The sequence below is a fragment of the Colossoma macropomum genome, unplaced genomic scaffold, assembly GCF_904425465.1.
Source record: "Colossoma macropomum unplaced genomic scaffold, Colossoma_macropomum, whole genome shotgun sequence".
Taxonomy (NCBI): domain Eukaryota; kingdom Metazoa; phylum Chordata; class Actinopteri; order Characiformes; family Serrasalmidae; genus Colossoma; species Colossoma macropomum.
Window position 1 is genome coordinate 26,367,207 of NW_023494798.1, and position 16,990 is coordinate 26,384,196.

The following is a 16,990-nucleotide window of genomic DNA, read 5'->3' on the forward strand; positions in this document are numbered from 1 at the left end:
AACTACAACCATAACTATAAGAGAAACCTAAACTACAACTTAACAATAAAAAATAAAAATAAATAAACTAAAAATAACAATAAATTCTAATTTCCAAACTGTAATAACCTTGGTTAAAAGGTTCTTTAGGGCACAAAAAGTAGGCCTCTTATAGCAACATATCAGAGTCCTTTCTGGTGCTTTTGCTATTAAGAGCATATTTCAATAATAACACTGATAATCTCACACTCTTCCCAGAGCCTCAGACGCTGAATCAGTTTTGGAATTCACTCTCTGTATTTAAAGAAATGAAGACTGAGGTTGGTGTAGACTGATCTGATGCTTCTCTTTGGTAGTTTTCCTTCTGCTTCTCTTAAACAGTGGTATGTTTACTCCAGCAGAATCCTCACCACTGCTGGGAGCAAGTCAGCCCAAAGTCAGTCAAAGTCAGTCCAAATACAAGCTGAGTTGTCTTGCTACAAAACCCACGTGATTTGAGTGGCACCTGACGAGGACTCGGGCGAATACTGACAGTTAACAGCTTATTTTGAGGGAAAGACAGCAGCTCACAGTATATGCCCTCAAAAAGTGGTTCTGCAATCAATGGCTCTATATTCAACTGTGACAACTCAAAACTACTGAATGCACAAACAGTTCTTTAACATCTTTAAATGGTTCTTCTCAATGATAGAAAAGCTGCTGTATTGGTCTTTCTAGAACCTTTTAAAAATGGATCTATATAGCAACAAAAAGTGTTGCTACTGTTATAGTTGTGCACAAATCCATATTAGAGAAGCAAACCCAATCTTAATTTAGGAATCTTATAAACTGAAGGTTAATATTATTGTGACAATGCTTTGTGCTGTTCATCAGAGTCGCCGCTCTCCAGTTTCATTTCCCCAAACGCTTTAGCCGAGCAAGCTAACGTTATTCCTCCTAATAAACAGACACACGTTCAGCTCTGTCTCCTCATTTTTCACCACCATCACTGCAATGTTTTATCTGACGAGTTTTCATCAACATTAACACACAAAAGTAATAAAAGGGGACAGACGGTTAAACGGAAGTTAAAACAGCTCTGGAGTCTCAAAGTTAGGACAGAATATCGGACGTTTTGTCTAATTAGGATGTTTCTGTAATACTGTTTTCTTATCTGGAGTTAGGATGAGAATTTTGAACTTGTTCTGTAGCACGTTCTGTCCTAAATTCAGTCCTAACTGAAGTTGTCATGGTGACGAAGCAGATAAGATTTCAGACTTTAGAAGTTTCTGTAATACAGCCCCAGGACTATATCACATCCAGTACTTTGCTTCTTTTATCATTCTTTTGTCCAAGGCAAGACTTTTGTTTGCTGTAGATGGTTTTCTGTACATTCAGTTATGATCATGATATCTGTGAGTATTTTGACTGACGTCTATGTGAATGTTTGTGTGTAACACCTGCACATTCACAGCTTCACAGACACGAGTATAAATCAGTCTTTACCCTCAATTCAGCAAGTATGTGAACAAAGACTTGTGTTGTTCCTACGTTTCCTACATACTTACTAAAGTTTCTGTACATTAGAGTCTGCAACTCTCTCCTGTATACTCTCTCTCACTCTCTCTGTTAATCTGTTTCTTATCTTTCAGAGCAGCTCTGCTTGTCCTCTCGCCGCACCTCCTTATCAGCCATCGCTGTCAATCAACCGCATCAGCAGCCACAACCTACAGCAGCTCAGCTCAACTCTCTCTCTCTCTCTCTCTCCCTCTCCTCTGTCCCTCACTTTCTCTCTCTTTCCTTCTCTCTCCCTCACTTTCTCTCTCCATTCCCATCTCACCCTCTCCCTCTTGATTCCTCTCTCTTTCTTCTATTTCTCTGTCCCTCACTTTCTCTTTCCAATTCTCTCTCTCTTTCTCATCCCCTCTTTTTCTCCATCTCTCGCACCTTCAGCCTCTTGCTCTCTTACCCCATCTCTCTTTCTCTGTTTCATCTCTTTCTTCTCTCTCCCCCTCACTTTCTCTGTCCATTCTTCTCACACATTCCCTATCTTGTACTCTTTTTCTTCCACTCTCTTTTTCTCTATCCCTCACTTTCTCTCTCCATTTTTCTCACAGTCTATCTTTCTCTCTGTCTGTATCTCTTTCTTTCTTTCTTACTGTCTCTCCATTTCTTTCCCAGTATATCCCTCTCTCTTTCTGTCTGTATCTCTTTCTTTCCTTCTCTCTCTCTCTCACTTTCTCTCTCCATTTCTTTCCCAGTCTGTCCCTCTCGCTTTCTCTTTGTCTGTATCTTTCTTTCCTTCTCCCTCTCACTTTCTCTGTCCATTCCTTTTTCTCTCACTCCCTCTTTCTCTTGTTCTTTCTCTTTCCTTCTGTCCATTCTTTTTCTCTCTCTTCTCCTTACACTCTCTCTCTCTCTCACACACACTCTCTCTCTCACTCTCTCATATTTATGTCCATAATTTTGTCCAGAATTCTCTCTTTCTCACACTGAAGTTTTACCCAGAGTGTCACAGAGTGGGCGGAGCCTGAGTAACCTGCACAGAGAGCATTACAGGTGTTCCGAGTGGGCTACCCTCCCTCATTCATCAGAAAAGCTGCGGCGCATATAAACCCTGTACCTAACACACTGACTTAATTTATCATTTCCACACCACCTACGCTCACACACACACACACACACACACACACACAGACACACAATCCTGCACTAATCTCCGTCTCTAATCCGCCGTGTTGTGTTCGCTCTGTGCTGTGCGAGGGGCTCGGGGGCAGGTGTAGGAGCACACTGTAATCCCAGCAGGCCAGGTGTGATATTTCAGACAGGCGTGTACGTGTGTGTGCTGTTAGGCTTGGGCAGGTGTCTGAGCTAATTGTAGATAATGGCGTTTTAAGGACAGCTGCCTATGCTGGGTTAAGGGGGATTTAAGACGAGGCTTTGCTACGGAGGAAAGCACAAGAGAGAGAGGGAGAGTGTTTGTGTGGGGACAGGGGTCAAACAGTACTGGACGTTTTCAGCCACGTTTTTTTTTTACATTTTAACATTCTAACAACGATATACAGTGCTTCAAAGATCAGATATTGATCATCGTTATCTCCAGTTTCCCAAAGACTTCAATAAAAAGTCATGTGTTGTTGTAGAAGGGGCACAACTTCCTAATACCCTGAAACATTTGAAATCAGTTACACTTATTTTCACTGAATTATGGTGCACTTAACCTGTGGAGTTTGGCTTTATCAGGGATTTTTAAAGTTAAATTTATAAAGTTGCTTTTTGCAAAATAATCCCTTCTTCTGTGGTTTTATTCATGTCATCAGCAATTATTAATTCATCACATAACTGTCAACTTTTGAAAAATCTGTCATGCAAGCCCTGGTGCAAACTGTACAATAAGCATTCTGTAACCAGAGGCCGTATTACAGAAACTTCCTATCTTTTGTCTTAACTTAAACGTGCTAACGTTATTCCTCCTAATAAAACAGACACACGGTCAGCTCTGTCTCCTCTTTATTCTCCACCATCACTGTAATATTTTATCTGTCGAGTTTTCATCAACATTAACACGCGAAGGTAATAAGAGGGGACAGTGGAGGTCGAGTCTGCAGCGTCTGGGGCTTTTAAAACGCTGTTAGAAAAAAACTCAAGTCAAAGCACAGTCTTCAGTGTAGGTAAATGTAGCGTCATTATGCTGGTTATAGTGAACTGTGCAGCCTGACACTGCACAAAACAATAGAAACAGACAGTAAAACAGAAGGTAAGACAGCTCTGGGGTTTATCTTAAAGTTAGGACAGAATTCAGGAGATTTAGTCTAGTTAGAATGTTTCTGTAATGCTGTTTTCTGATCAGGACTTAATGGATAAGATTCTGAACTTAAGAGCTGTTGTTCTGTAATAGCTTCTGTCCTAAATTCAGTCCTAACTAATGTTGTCATGGTGACTAAGCAGATAAGATAAGATTTCAGATTTAAGAAGTTTCTGTAATACAGCCCCGGGAGAAGGAGAAAGGTTTAGATGACAGGACAAGTTCACTTTGAACACACTAAATCACTTGGATATTGCATAGCCCATTTCATTTTCCCCTGTACCTTTACTCCCAAAAGTTCCAGATTAAAGTCCCAGGTTCAAAAACGAATCATGAGCTATTTGACAGTTTTTGAGCTTGTTTTCTAGTATTGTGTCTGTAAACAATGCATGTAACCCCTTAAACTACAAATAGATGTATAGGCCCCCTTCAATTCTTCACTTTAATAACTATATTACATATCAGTTTTACAGAAGCTATTTTCAAAAGATAAACAAAAAATAGGACCACTAAAATTGCTCTTAAAAAATCCACAGGTATTTCTGTCCATCCTTCCCCTCAACATTATGGGTCAAGAAAGGATGTGTAATTGTCAAGAAGTGGTTACTGAAACAGACAAAGATGAAAATTTGCAAATACATCGAAGAAGCTGCTGCTATTCTCAGAACAATGGACTGACCACTCCAGAGTCCAGACCTCAACATCGCTGAATGTGTTTGGGATTACTTGGACTGTGAGATGCAGAAAACAAGACTGAACTTTGGAGGTATGGAAAAATATCCCACTGACAGCAAGTCTCCTGGAGAGAATAGAAGCTATAATAAAAGAAAAGATGGACGCACCACATGCTGACAAAATAGTATTGTAGACAATAATAATAATAATAATAATAATAATAATAATAACAATGATTATAATAATGTCCAAGCAATGGGTCTAATAAAAAGAATAGCTCACTTCAACAGGATATTTCAGACACCATTGCGTGTCCTTGAACAGTGTAATAATGTCACATGCACAGTTAAAATGTCAATTAAGTGCTTGCATTGGCATTAAGGCCTGGTCCCTGAGAGACTCTCTGAAAATGAGTTTGTACCATAGCTCTGTAAGTGTTCTCCCCAATTCAGCACACCTCATTCATCTCATCAGCTAGTTATTGAGCTCTTCGTGTGTGTAACCAGGTGTGTCAAAGGAGGAAAAGCACTAAAATCAGCCTCCGCAGCCTGCAAGAGTACAGCTGCCTAATGCTCTAACGCAGTTTTAACCCACAGAGGTCAGAGAGATCACCAGCAATAACAATAGCCTCGTGTAATTTCATATCAATCATTTTGTACTCATATCACTTTGAAATAAGCAAAGAAATCATGTGTAAAGAACAGATTCTAAACTTTAAACCAAGATCACATTTGTGCTCATGAGTAGAAGAGGAAGCATTTTATCATGATTTGAAACTGATTAAACGTTATTTCAGAGAGAGAGAAAAAACAGCCTTTACATTCTTTCCATGTTTTAGTCATTTCGAATAGAAAAAAAAACAGAAAGAGCAGACTCAAATCTGTCGTTAACCATGTTATAAGATATGTAATATAAAGTATAACATGATTGCAGGTGGATAGTATAACACAATGAAAGCAATAACTCCTGACTTGTAAGGGTTGATCCAGCCATGATCATTTATACTGATATGAGTCTAAAATGCTTTTATAGTCTCATAACTGTTTAACTCAGACAGCACTCGCATCCTAGAATCAGTGAAAATAGATTTTACTGAGCTGGTGATCCTGCATGAGAGGAAAACCAACATCAGTAATAATCACTGATGTCACTAATAATTACTGAAAACTTCATTAATTTAATCCTGTGTGAATTTAGCTTTATTCGTTCTCTTTGTGCCTCTCTGTCTCTCACTTTCTCTTTCTCTGCTTCTCCCCCTCTCCCTCTGCATGTGCATGTATGTGTCTGTCTCCCTTTTCTTTCTTTCATTCTTTGTTTTACTTTCTTTCTCCCCCTTTCTTTCTTTCTCCGCTTACCTCTCTCCCCCTCTGTGTGTCTTTATCTCCCGTTTCTCTCTTTTTCTTTTTTCTTTCTATCTTTCTTTCTATCTCATTCTCTCTCTGTCTGTCTCTTTTTTCTTTCTTTCTTTTTTCGACCTTTCTCTTTCCCTCTCTTTCTGTATCTCTCTTCCTTTTTTCTCTATTTCTTTCTAACTCTTTCCATTTCCCTTTCTTTCCCCCCTCACCCTTTTTCTTTCTTTCTTTCTTTCTCTCTCTCCATTTCCCTTTCTCCCCTTTCTCTCCATCTCTCTCTCTCTCTCTTTGTGTGTCTGTCTTTTTTTACCTTTCTCTCTTTTTGTATCTCTCTTCCTTTTTTCTCTATCTTTCTAACTCTCTCTCCCTTTTTCTTTTTTCTTTTTCTTTCTCCCCCCCTCCATTTCCCTTTCGTTCTCCCCCTCACCCTTTTTCTTTCTTTCTTTCTTTGTGTCTATTTTTTCTTTATTTCTTTTTTCTACCTTTCTCTCTCTTTCTGTATCTCTCTTAATTTTTCCTCTATTTCTTTCCAACTCTCTCTCCATTTCCCTTTCTTTCCCCTCTCTCTCTCCCTTTTTCTTTCTTTCTCCCTCTCTCTCTCCCCCTTTTTCTTTCTTTCTTTCTCCCTCTCTTTCTTTCTCTCTCACTCCCTCTTTCTCTTTCTTTTCTTCTTTCTCCCCCTTCTTTTTTGCTTCCTATGTTTCTTTTTCTTCTCTCTCTGCCCTGACCTTTCTCTTGGTCCCTTTCTCTCGGTCTTTCTCTCACTCTTTTTGTATCCCTCAACTCCCTCTCTTGTTCTCTTTCTTTCTGGTCTCTCTCTCTCTCTCTCTCTTTTACTCTTTCTTTCTGCTCTCTCTCACTCTTCCTTTCTCTCTCTCTCTCTCTCTCTCTGAAGTGTTAGGAGATGAAGTGTGACTTCATGACTGTGTGTGTGGTACAGTGTTAGTCTCTGTGTTATTTCTGAATCTGAGTCTGTCGTATCTCTTCACTTCCATGCATTTCCAGCATGCATTTGCTCTGCTTTAACAGTTTCTAGCCTCATTTTGCACACATACATGCACACACGGTTAGGCACATCTATCAGTCAAGGGTGGGGGGGGGCAACATTTCTCCAAACTACTCGAGCACACTGTCATTCAGACATCACGCTGTGAAAACACACTTTAGCTGTCTGAAACACAGCTGCCTAGAGCTGAGCTCCTATAGCCCAGCAACATTGCACTGTTTATATACAATACGCTTCAAACACAGGCAATTTAATGTAACTTATAACTTTTAAATACATATCTTTTACAATATACACTGAAATATATTTGAAACAAGTAAAAAAATGTTCTTTTTTGAGTGAACGACCACTACATGATCAACAAGGACACACAGTATCACTAGTGTGAAGCACCACGATTAACAAGGGTTAATGGCACCCCCTTGTGGAGAATTGTCAGCCTGCTAAGCATGAATGAGTGAGTAAAATGAGTGTCATGAAAGACAGTAACCCAGAGAAAGTGTAGCGTAGTAATGTCTGCCTCTTTGAGTTTGGTCTTCTACACAGCTTTATCCAAAACATTTTAAGCGTCAGTAATAAGCCAGAAATACCATCCTCTGGATGATAATAATAAAAATAATAATAATAATAACGTTTCTTTAAAGAGTTCACTGAGCATGACTATCTAATAGAAGGTGATTTTTTTTTACTCTTAATAATAGATTCAAGTTAACATATGTAGTTATGAAGTTATGCCTAATAGCACCTCTTAACTGTGATCCATAGTCTTTTGAACAGTCCATCCAAACAATACTGTAACTTTCACAGTTTCACAAGGCAATTGCTATGTTCACTGAATCACCTCGTCTGATTGGACCACTGCATCTCTTCCTCTCTCTTTCTCTCTCTCCTTCCTTTAATCAGGATGTAAACAGCAGCAAGGTCACTCTCTTAAATGTGGGCTCTGATAAGACGAGTGCAGCGTAGTTAATCCTTTCAACATGCTGATGAAGACTCTGTCCTGGTGAGGAGGCCAGAGCTGTACTGTGTTATACTGTGTGTATTTGCGTGTGTGTTAATTACACTTGTCCTCAGCTTGACCCCTAAGATGGACTCATTGATATGCAGAAAGTCTAACTAACTTAAATCTCTGCTGCTACGCTGTGGAGCCGCTGTGAGAGGGGCAGCAGTGTGTATGTGTGTTTCTACAGGCGTGTTGGACTAGGAATGTGAGAAGGATGTGCAAGTACAGTCGTATGCCAAAGTTTGAACACCTCCACTCAAATGACATGTTTTGTTGATGTTCTAAGTGAAAGTAAAGTAACACATCCTCTACAGAGAACATGCTTAACTGTGACATTGTTCTGCAAATTTTAACAGAGTTTAACATACTGGAAAAAAGCAAGATGTAAAATACAAGGTTTAGACAGGTCACATTTGTGTGTGTGTGTTCCTTTAATACATTAAATTCAGCAAAAAAACATTAATTCTGTGTGTGTATGTGAGTGAGAGAAGGGAAGAGAGAGTGAGAGAGCAAAAGAAACAGTGTGCGAGAGCAAGAGAGCCACAGAAAGAGTTTGTGTGCTAACTGATGTGTGATTAAGTGTTCTATTTGATGAGTCTGGTTTGATGGCTTTGCCTGAGCTTTGCTGAACTCAGCACTGCTATGTTTTCTTCTTCTCTCTGTGTTTTCTCTCTTTTTCTCCACATCTGAGCAAACACTGGGCCTGGGAGACTCACAAGCCGCTCCAAACTCTGAAGAGCAAAATACTCAAGAAAGGAAATAGACCCACCAAATTCAAATACACTCTTAATTGAGCTTGAATTCTTTAAACAAACTTTATTAACACTCACGCCCCTCTGAGCTATTCTTAGGTTACAGCAGTGTATATTAAATCTTTGGGCCCGACAGCAGGCCCTGGACAGGTAAGAGATTAATGCTAGTTTTAAAACAATCTTTTAATTACATTTAACTGCACCAAAACCACCAGTAACAACTATCTAATGCACACACAGTGATAAAATTAACCCCTTAAAATCTCAGGCTTGTTACATACTAAGGCTTATTATTCAGTAACTACAGGGACTTCATTGTAAACTGGTTGAGCTATTTTTAGGTTAAAGAAGTGTGTTATCAAACTTTGGGCCTGCCTTTGGGCCCAGGCCTTTTAGGAGGTTAAATACTTAAACATGATAATGAGAAATTTACAAAACAATCAAAAACAAATGAACACACATAGAAGTACGAACAGCAACTTGAGCTGATGATTTGCATTTAACTGAAAAACTGACCAAAATTGATATTAATGTTATATATTAATTCAATATTAAAACCTGAACAAAGTGTGGATGTTTTTTTGTTTTTTTTATTTTTTCCCCATTTTTCGCTCTAATTTTGTTGTTTCCAATTCCACCCACTAATTAGGACTTTTCCAATCACATGATACCACCAGCGCTAGGAGGGCAAAGGCTAGCACAGGCTTCCTCGACACCAGTGAAGCGCCACCGCATCTTTTCAAACTATCGCTAACACAACGTCATTGGACAGCCGAACGCGCTCAGAGAAAAGCGCCAACCACCAGATCTGTTACGTCAGCTAACAGACGTCTGCACTGACTAGCATTCCACTGAGTGATGGGGGAGACGGAGGGACCGTCCTACCCACCCAGAGAGCGAGGCCCATTGTGCTCTTTTGGACTCCCAGCCACAGATGGCTGTAGCATCACCAAGATGTTTGTTCTTTTAAACTGGTTGGAATAAACACTCTGGGGCCCATGAACTTGCTTGTGCATCAAATCCGATGTTTCTATATCTCCTTTTTTGTGATAATACAGTGCAGAAACACCTGAATCTGTAGAGTGGCCCTGTCGTTTCCAACTTATCATAAGATCATATGTGACTCACAACTGGATTTATGGGGCTATGAAGAGGGGTCGAGATAAACGTCATCTGACTGATTTTTGTGCCCGCCTACATTTTATATGTAGCTGATCAATGGACACTTGAAAAATCCCTAAGGACTGACGCATCACGTACGCTTCATTCTTCATTCAGCCAACATCGGAGATACAAGTGAGATGGTTTACAAAGAGTTTACAGCCGCTGAAGTTGATAAAGCAAGTTCTTTTGACCCCTTACATGGCCATAGGCTCAACGGCGGGCCCAAAGTTTAATCACACACTCTTATATTATAATAATAGCTCAAACCATTTCCATTGAAGTCCCTGTTCTTACAGAATAATGAGCCTTAGTATGTAATAAGCCTGAGATTTTAAGAGGTTAAAGAACCTTTAATATAATGTAATGTAAAAGGTTCTATACTAATTAAAAGTTTTCCTAGGACCATACATTCAAGCTCAATTAAAGACAAATTCAAGAAGATGCACAAATCAAGACAATGCCCTTAGCCCCCAGAAGATTAAATTAAATCCTATAGATTTTGATTGATTGTTTTTATTTGTTTTTCAGTGAATCTTGAAAAAAGTAACTAATAAAACTAATAAAAGTGTTTGAATTTACTTGTTTCGTGTACATCGGTTCCACATGAATAAACTACATTAAATTAACACAATTCTTGCCAAAATGTAAGCAAAATGAACAGCTGTAACTGTGTTGTAGTATACTGTATTCAAGTGGAAGCAATCTACACATTTGATTCAAGTGAATTCAAAGCAACATTTTTTCCTGTGTCGTTAGCCTCTAGTGAGATTATGTTTTAGTCTTCTTTGTACTGTCTGTATGATTCGTGGTACAAGGTCTGTGTGGGTCTATAAGACCTTGTGCATGTGCATGTGAGTGAGCAAGACAGAAAGTATGAAGGGCAAGAAAGAAAATGAAGAAAATAATGATAATCGATGGTTTCATTTTGTCCCTGTCTCTCTCTCTAATAACACACACATGCTCTTTGTGGACCGTGGCCTTTTACCCAGAATGCAATGCAGGACAAACAGAGCTCACAGGAGCACAACTCATTTTTAAAAGAGCAGCCTGGCTCAACTCTGGCCTCCACACACACACACACACACACACAATCTGAGCTGACGCTGGGCTGAAGCGTCTGGCAGACCGAATCCCTGGTTGCCCCGGTTACCGGTGCACTGACGCGAGGCAGAAAAAGGATGAACCTGCTCAGAATGTGGATGAAGATCACTTACTGAATGTGTCAATTAATATGACTCCTGTGTGAACACACCTGTGAGCAGAAAGGTGCACACTTACAGTATGTGTGTACTTTCTAGTGAGGGGTGCATGTGCATGAGTTCATTAGGACAGAAATATCCTTACTTTTTAGAAGAACCAGAAAAAACAACACTAACCTACAAAGTCAAGACAAGAAAAATGTAAAAAGTGCTTTTTACAAAAGTTACACATTTCATATATATATATATATATATATATATATATATATATATATATATATATATATATATATATATATACACATATATACACACACACACACATATATATATAAATAAATGTATATAGTACATATTAGACATACTGTTTACATATAGCCACTTATGTGTATATAATACATATCAGACATATTATTACATATAGGTACTAACATTTACAGTCACTGTGCACTTCATTAGGAACACTATACTTATACTGAGTAGGGCTTCCCTTTGCTCTCAAAACAGCCTCTTTTCTCCATGGCATGGCTCCCACAAGATGTTTTGATAATTTGATTTATTTTTTTTTACATGATTTTTCAGGTGCACTTTCATGCTGTGAATCTCCCATTCTACCACATCCCAAAGGTGTCCTATTGGATCCCAAACACTGAAGTCATTATCATGTTCACAAAACCGGTTTGAGATGACTTACTTTGCATTATCATGCTGGAAGGAGCCATTGGAAGATACTAAATTGTGGCCATGAAGAGATGCACATGGTCAGCAACAACAGTCAAATAGACTGTGGCATTCAAATAATGATTGATTGGTATCAGTGATCTCAAAGTGTGCCAATAAAATATTCCCTACACCACCTCCAGCAGCCTGGGTTGTTGACACAGGACAGGTTGGATCCATGGATTCATGATGTTTGCACCAAATTCTGATGGTATCATCTGTGTGCCTCAGCAGAAATCGAGATTCATCACCAGTCTGAGCCTGTGCCCACTGCAGCCACAGCTTTCTGTTCTTGGTTGACAGAAGTGGAACCTGACATGATCTTCTGCTGTTGTAGCCCATCCACCTCAAGGTTCAATGAGTTGTGCATTCTGAGATGCTTTTCTGCTCACTACAATTGCACAGAGTAGTTATCTGAGTTACCATAGCCTTACAGTCAAATTGAACCAGTCTGGCCATTCTCTGTTGACCTCTCTCATCAAGAGAGGCATTTCCATCTGCAGAACCTTTTCCACATTTTGATGGTTGATGTGAACATTACCTGAAGTCGCTGGAATATATCTGCATTATTTTATGCACTGCAGCCACATTATTGACTGTTAAGATAATTGCATGAATGAGTAGGTGTACAGGTGTTCCTAATAAAGTGCTTGGTTAGTGTATAAGCAGTCATACGCAAAAGTTTAAACATCCTTGATGTGACTACATGTTCATGTTCTGTGAAAATAAACTGACATCCTCTACAGAGAACACACTTACATAATAAACACATTTTAGTGCTTAATTTCTATTTACTAAGTTTTTTTGCAAACATGAGAATAATCAGTGTCAGCCAGTAACAGGGGGAGCAGGTTTGGTGACTTCTAACAATCTTTTCCTGTGACTCATTTATGAAAAAGCTTGGCTTTCTGAGAAACCCTCGACAAAAGAAGAACCAAAAGAATCAAAAACTGCAGTGAGAGAGCAGGAGATGAGGACACAGATGGGTCAGAATAAGGGAATGTGAGAGAGAGAGAGAGAGAGAGAGAGAGAGAGAGAGAGAGAGAGAGAGAGAGATGCAGACAGTTCTGTTTCTACAAGAGAGCTTTAATTGGCTTTTGAGTCTGTACAGCTCCACTTAACGAACCTGTTAACAAGCCTGAGCACTGTGGAGCTTCAGAAAAGAAAAGAAAAGAAAAGAAAAAGAAGCTTAAATATATTAAATAGAGTTGGACTACAAGTGGTCAAAAGAAGAGTCCACTATAAACACATTAGAGAAAAAAGGTTTAAAATGATTAAAAATAAAGCTGCATTTCTTAAAAAATATATATACATAAATAAAGTAAAATAAAATGAAATGTTTAAATATATCAAGTCTAGGACTGGACAAAAGTTGTATGACAAGGAGAGCAATTAGTGACCACTGAGAGCTCATCACATCCCAATTCACATACAGTAAATATGCTATATGCACTTCTGATGTATTTAATATTAGCCACTTCACAACCAACATGCAAGGCAATATTTAAAGAAGCAGCCTAGTTTTATATTCGATCACAGAAAGAAAGGTACTAAACTTCTTAAAGATACTAAACTCTACAGATGCTGTCATTGGGGTGCTATTCTCAAATATACAGTTGCATGTGAAAGTTTGGGTGCCCAGGTCAAATTACATGTTTCATCAATCAAAGTGTAAATAAGTTAACACATTCTCTACAGAGAACACACTGCACAAGTTCATGCACAATTAATGTTTATTTGCTGAATTTAGCATAGTGAAAAAATATGAACTATAAATATGGCCTCCACAAAAAGCATTTTATTATTTATTTATTTTCAATGTGTTATACTAAATAGAAATATATATAGAATAGAAATAGAAAATAGAAATTGTGCATTAAAATGTGACATGCTTGGTTTGTTCTTGGGTGTGTTATTTTGACTGAGAAATTCAGCAAAATGTGTTCAAAGTTTTGCATTCAACTGTACATTTTCAGTATACTTAGTCAGGGTACAATATTCCATGGTAATCATTCTTACTTTTCTTTTATTATAATTTTTAAGCTGCACTGACTTATGACAGGGTACACGTGTGTGTGAAAATGCATGCAGTTCCCTTTTTATACTTATTTGAGGCACACAATTGGATCTTATAAACCTTTAAGGGTACAGTATTATTTATACTTTAAGGGACCAAACATACCTGTACAGTGCCCTTTTTTTCTGAGTATATCAAGCCTAGGTTTTTCAAATTAGCTCATTCAATCAGTATCACTACTTTTGCAAAATTCCTTCCAGGACTATTAAAAGCCAAAACGTTTTTAAACTTAGCTAGTATGAATAATCTTATATATTTCTGCCTAATGCTAAGTATCATACTTGAAAAGCTGCAGAATGAAATGTTTTGATTCTACAACAACAATAAAATCCATTCTATTTATAAAACTGATGATAAGGGAGACATAATAAAGCTGAATTAAACATTTTGAATCAGGCTGGGCAAAGGCAGATTCACGGTGAGAGAGAAACACTACCTCGTGTTCAATATGCTGCTCTGTGTCTGCTGTCACCACAAAACCATCAGATTGTGTTCCTCTAAAGCCAGGAAGCGCTGTGTCCTCAGATGTAGCAGGGTGGAGCTCGGCATTAGCCTTTATGGCCGGGTCTGGCCTGCAGCTCCATCCGAGCCTGGGTAGTTTTATTTTCCCCCGGCACTGAGCCAAACCTGATGATCCATTTTAACACCAGTGAGCATTTAGTTGGACAGCTTGTGACATGCATGAAGCCGCTGAGGCTTTCAGTGGACAAAAGCTGCGCGTGTGCGTGCACATACAAGACATTCGCTGCCATCCTAGTCACGCCGCTCTATTGCCACGGCAACAGAAGAAAGACTGGTGTGTCAGAATCCAGTCAGCGAACAGCAGACAGACGCTGGAGAAGTTGCTTTGCCCCAATGAAAGCACAATAACGAAGCTACACCGCAAGTCTGTGTGACAGATTGAAAGGCTTTTATTTTGTTCATGTTGTTTCATACAGCTATTTTTAACCACCTTTAACCCCAATTTTAACCCCTGTATGTACGAGTGGTCCAGTCCTAAAGACCCGGCTACCACAAAATGATCTAAAAGACAGAACTTGAACAGAAGTACAAATGTAGCAGCTCAAAAAGCTACTCAAGTGATGAATAACCTATTCAGCCATGGTAGAACTTGACCATGTGTGCTGTTATTGTTATTGAGTGTGTCCTGTGGTGTAATGATGACTATGACCTTTCAGTCCAGGCTATCTGTGAGAATCTGGGGAATTTCTACAATACTTTCTCTCATACTATCAATTAGCCAGTCAAATCCTGTACATCATTAAACTTTTGGTAAAGTGAATCCAGCTTGCTTAATATATTTTGTTATATTTCAATAGTTTGTATTATTAGTCAGCTCTTCCAAAGAGTTTTATGAAATTAACTCTGTACGAATCTGCACTTCAGAGAGAACAGGTTTCTGCACTGTAAAAAATTGTGGCAGTAACTGGTGACACTTTAGTTTGAGTGGTCCTTTTTAGATGAAACAAACACTCAACGGACTCTCAGTAACATGTTAAAAACATAGAGGGGTTAGGATTAGGATTTGGGTTGAGGTTAAGGTTAGGGTTAGGATTAAGATTAGGGGTTGAGTAAGGTTAGGTTTTGTGTAATGAATGTAACATTAACAATACATCTACTTAATGTAAGTAATGTATCAACAGAACATCTACAAGATTTTTACTTCAATGTATTCAGACGCTTCACTGATATGTTGTTGATGTGTTACTGATAATCTGTTAAGTGTTACCCAGTAACCTGACTGCTTTAAAATTTTGAGTTCATTACACATCTTATAGCAAGTTCTCAGAACAATAATGTGTGCTATACGTTCTGTTAACTTACTTTTTGAAGTTCAATAAACTTTAAAACTGTAAGAGAACCAGATTACTTACTTTTTAAAGTTAAAACACTGAATCATTATTTTTTACAATGTGTAATACATGTAAGACATGTGTGTTGTTACTGTTATTGAGTGTGTCCTTTAACGTAATGCTGACATGACCTTTTCTATGACCTTTCAGTGAGAACTACCTATAAGAATTTGAGAATCTGGACTTTGGGGAAATTAGGAAGATACTTTATTCTGTACCAACTGACCAGTAAAATTGTATATGTTACTGAACTTCTTCAGATAAAACTAATCCAGTTTGCTTAAAATATATTTTGTTGTATTTCTATAATTTGTGTCAAAAATGAGGTGGACAGAGCAAATGGGATAAAGTCTTGATTTGCTAGCAAAGTGAGGTAATGAGGACTGTTTTCAGCTAAAATCCAGCTCAGTGTGTTTTGAAATGCTGTGAGTTTGTAGCAGCAGCACAACTCCCACTACCCAGGCCTGCATGAAGAACAGGCGAGTCCTAATGGAGAATCATTAAAGAGAATAGCAAGATCAGACAGCACAGAGACCGAACAGGCACAGCACATGTTCAATCAACTCCAACAACACAGACCCGCAGTGGATATTATTTGTTTTTGGGTTGGAACCCATTTGATTATTAAGGGCTCAATGCGGGGAGAGAGAGAGAGAGAGAGAGAGAGAGAGAGAGAGAGAGAGAGCACCAAAAGAAAGAGAGAGAAAAAAGAAAAAGAGAGGGAACGTACCCCAGGCAGAGTCTTCTGTTCATGAAGAGCACTCTGAGCCTTCAGTGCAGACTCCCTGGCACAGTAAGTTAGAAAGGCACATCCTGCAAAACACAGAGCCACAAACAACCACACAGCAGGTCAATGAAGGACACTCTGGTTTTAGTATTCAGATGAACTGCTTCATCTCTACAGGCCTTACAGTACTCAAAAGAGGAAAAAGAAATGTTTATATATTTTTGCCCTTAATACATCTTTTCTCCATTTCTCAATAAAATGTAAACAGATATATCTGTTTAAAATTAAATGCAGAGTTAAAAAATTCTACAAGAATTCACTTTCAAAGATTCTATAGAACTACATATGCTCAAAATTCAACTTTCTACATCAACATAAATCTAAACATTACAACAAAAACTACATAAATATACAAAACAAACAAACAAACAAGCACACAATTACATATATTTAGTAAGATATTAGAAAGTTGTAAAAATAGAAATAAATAAATAAGAAATGTATTATAATATATAAAAGATAACTGATTTCAAGAATGTGCAGAATGATGAATGGAGCTGTAGATTACCCTAAATAATCAACAATATCAAGAATTATGTTATTAATAATATAATAATAATAAAAACAATATTTAGATTGCCTTGTATTGGTGCCCAAATCTAGAGGCAGACAACTGTAACGGTGGCAGACGGAACCAGA

The 16,990-nt window shown here is 38.3% G+C and overlaps 1 protein-coding gene across 1 annotated transcript in view; it reads right to left on the bottom strand.

Moving 5' to 3' along the window:
• The window catches only part of si:dkey-205h23.2 (CUGBP Elav-like family member 4), a 204,574-nt gene that overhangs the window by 177,565 nt on the left and 10,019 nt on the right, over positions 1 to 16,990 (bottom strand). The window contains exon 2 of the mRNA XM_036585174.1: positions 16,295 to 16,377. Coding sequence (XP_036441067.1) covers positions 16,295 to 16,377 — 83 coding nt within the window. The remainder of the gene's footprint in view (positions 1 to 16,294; positions 16,378 to 16,990) is intronic.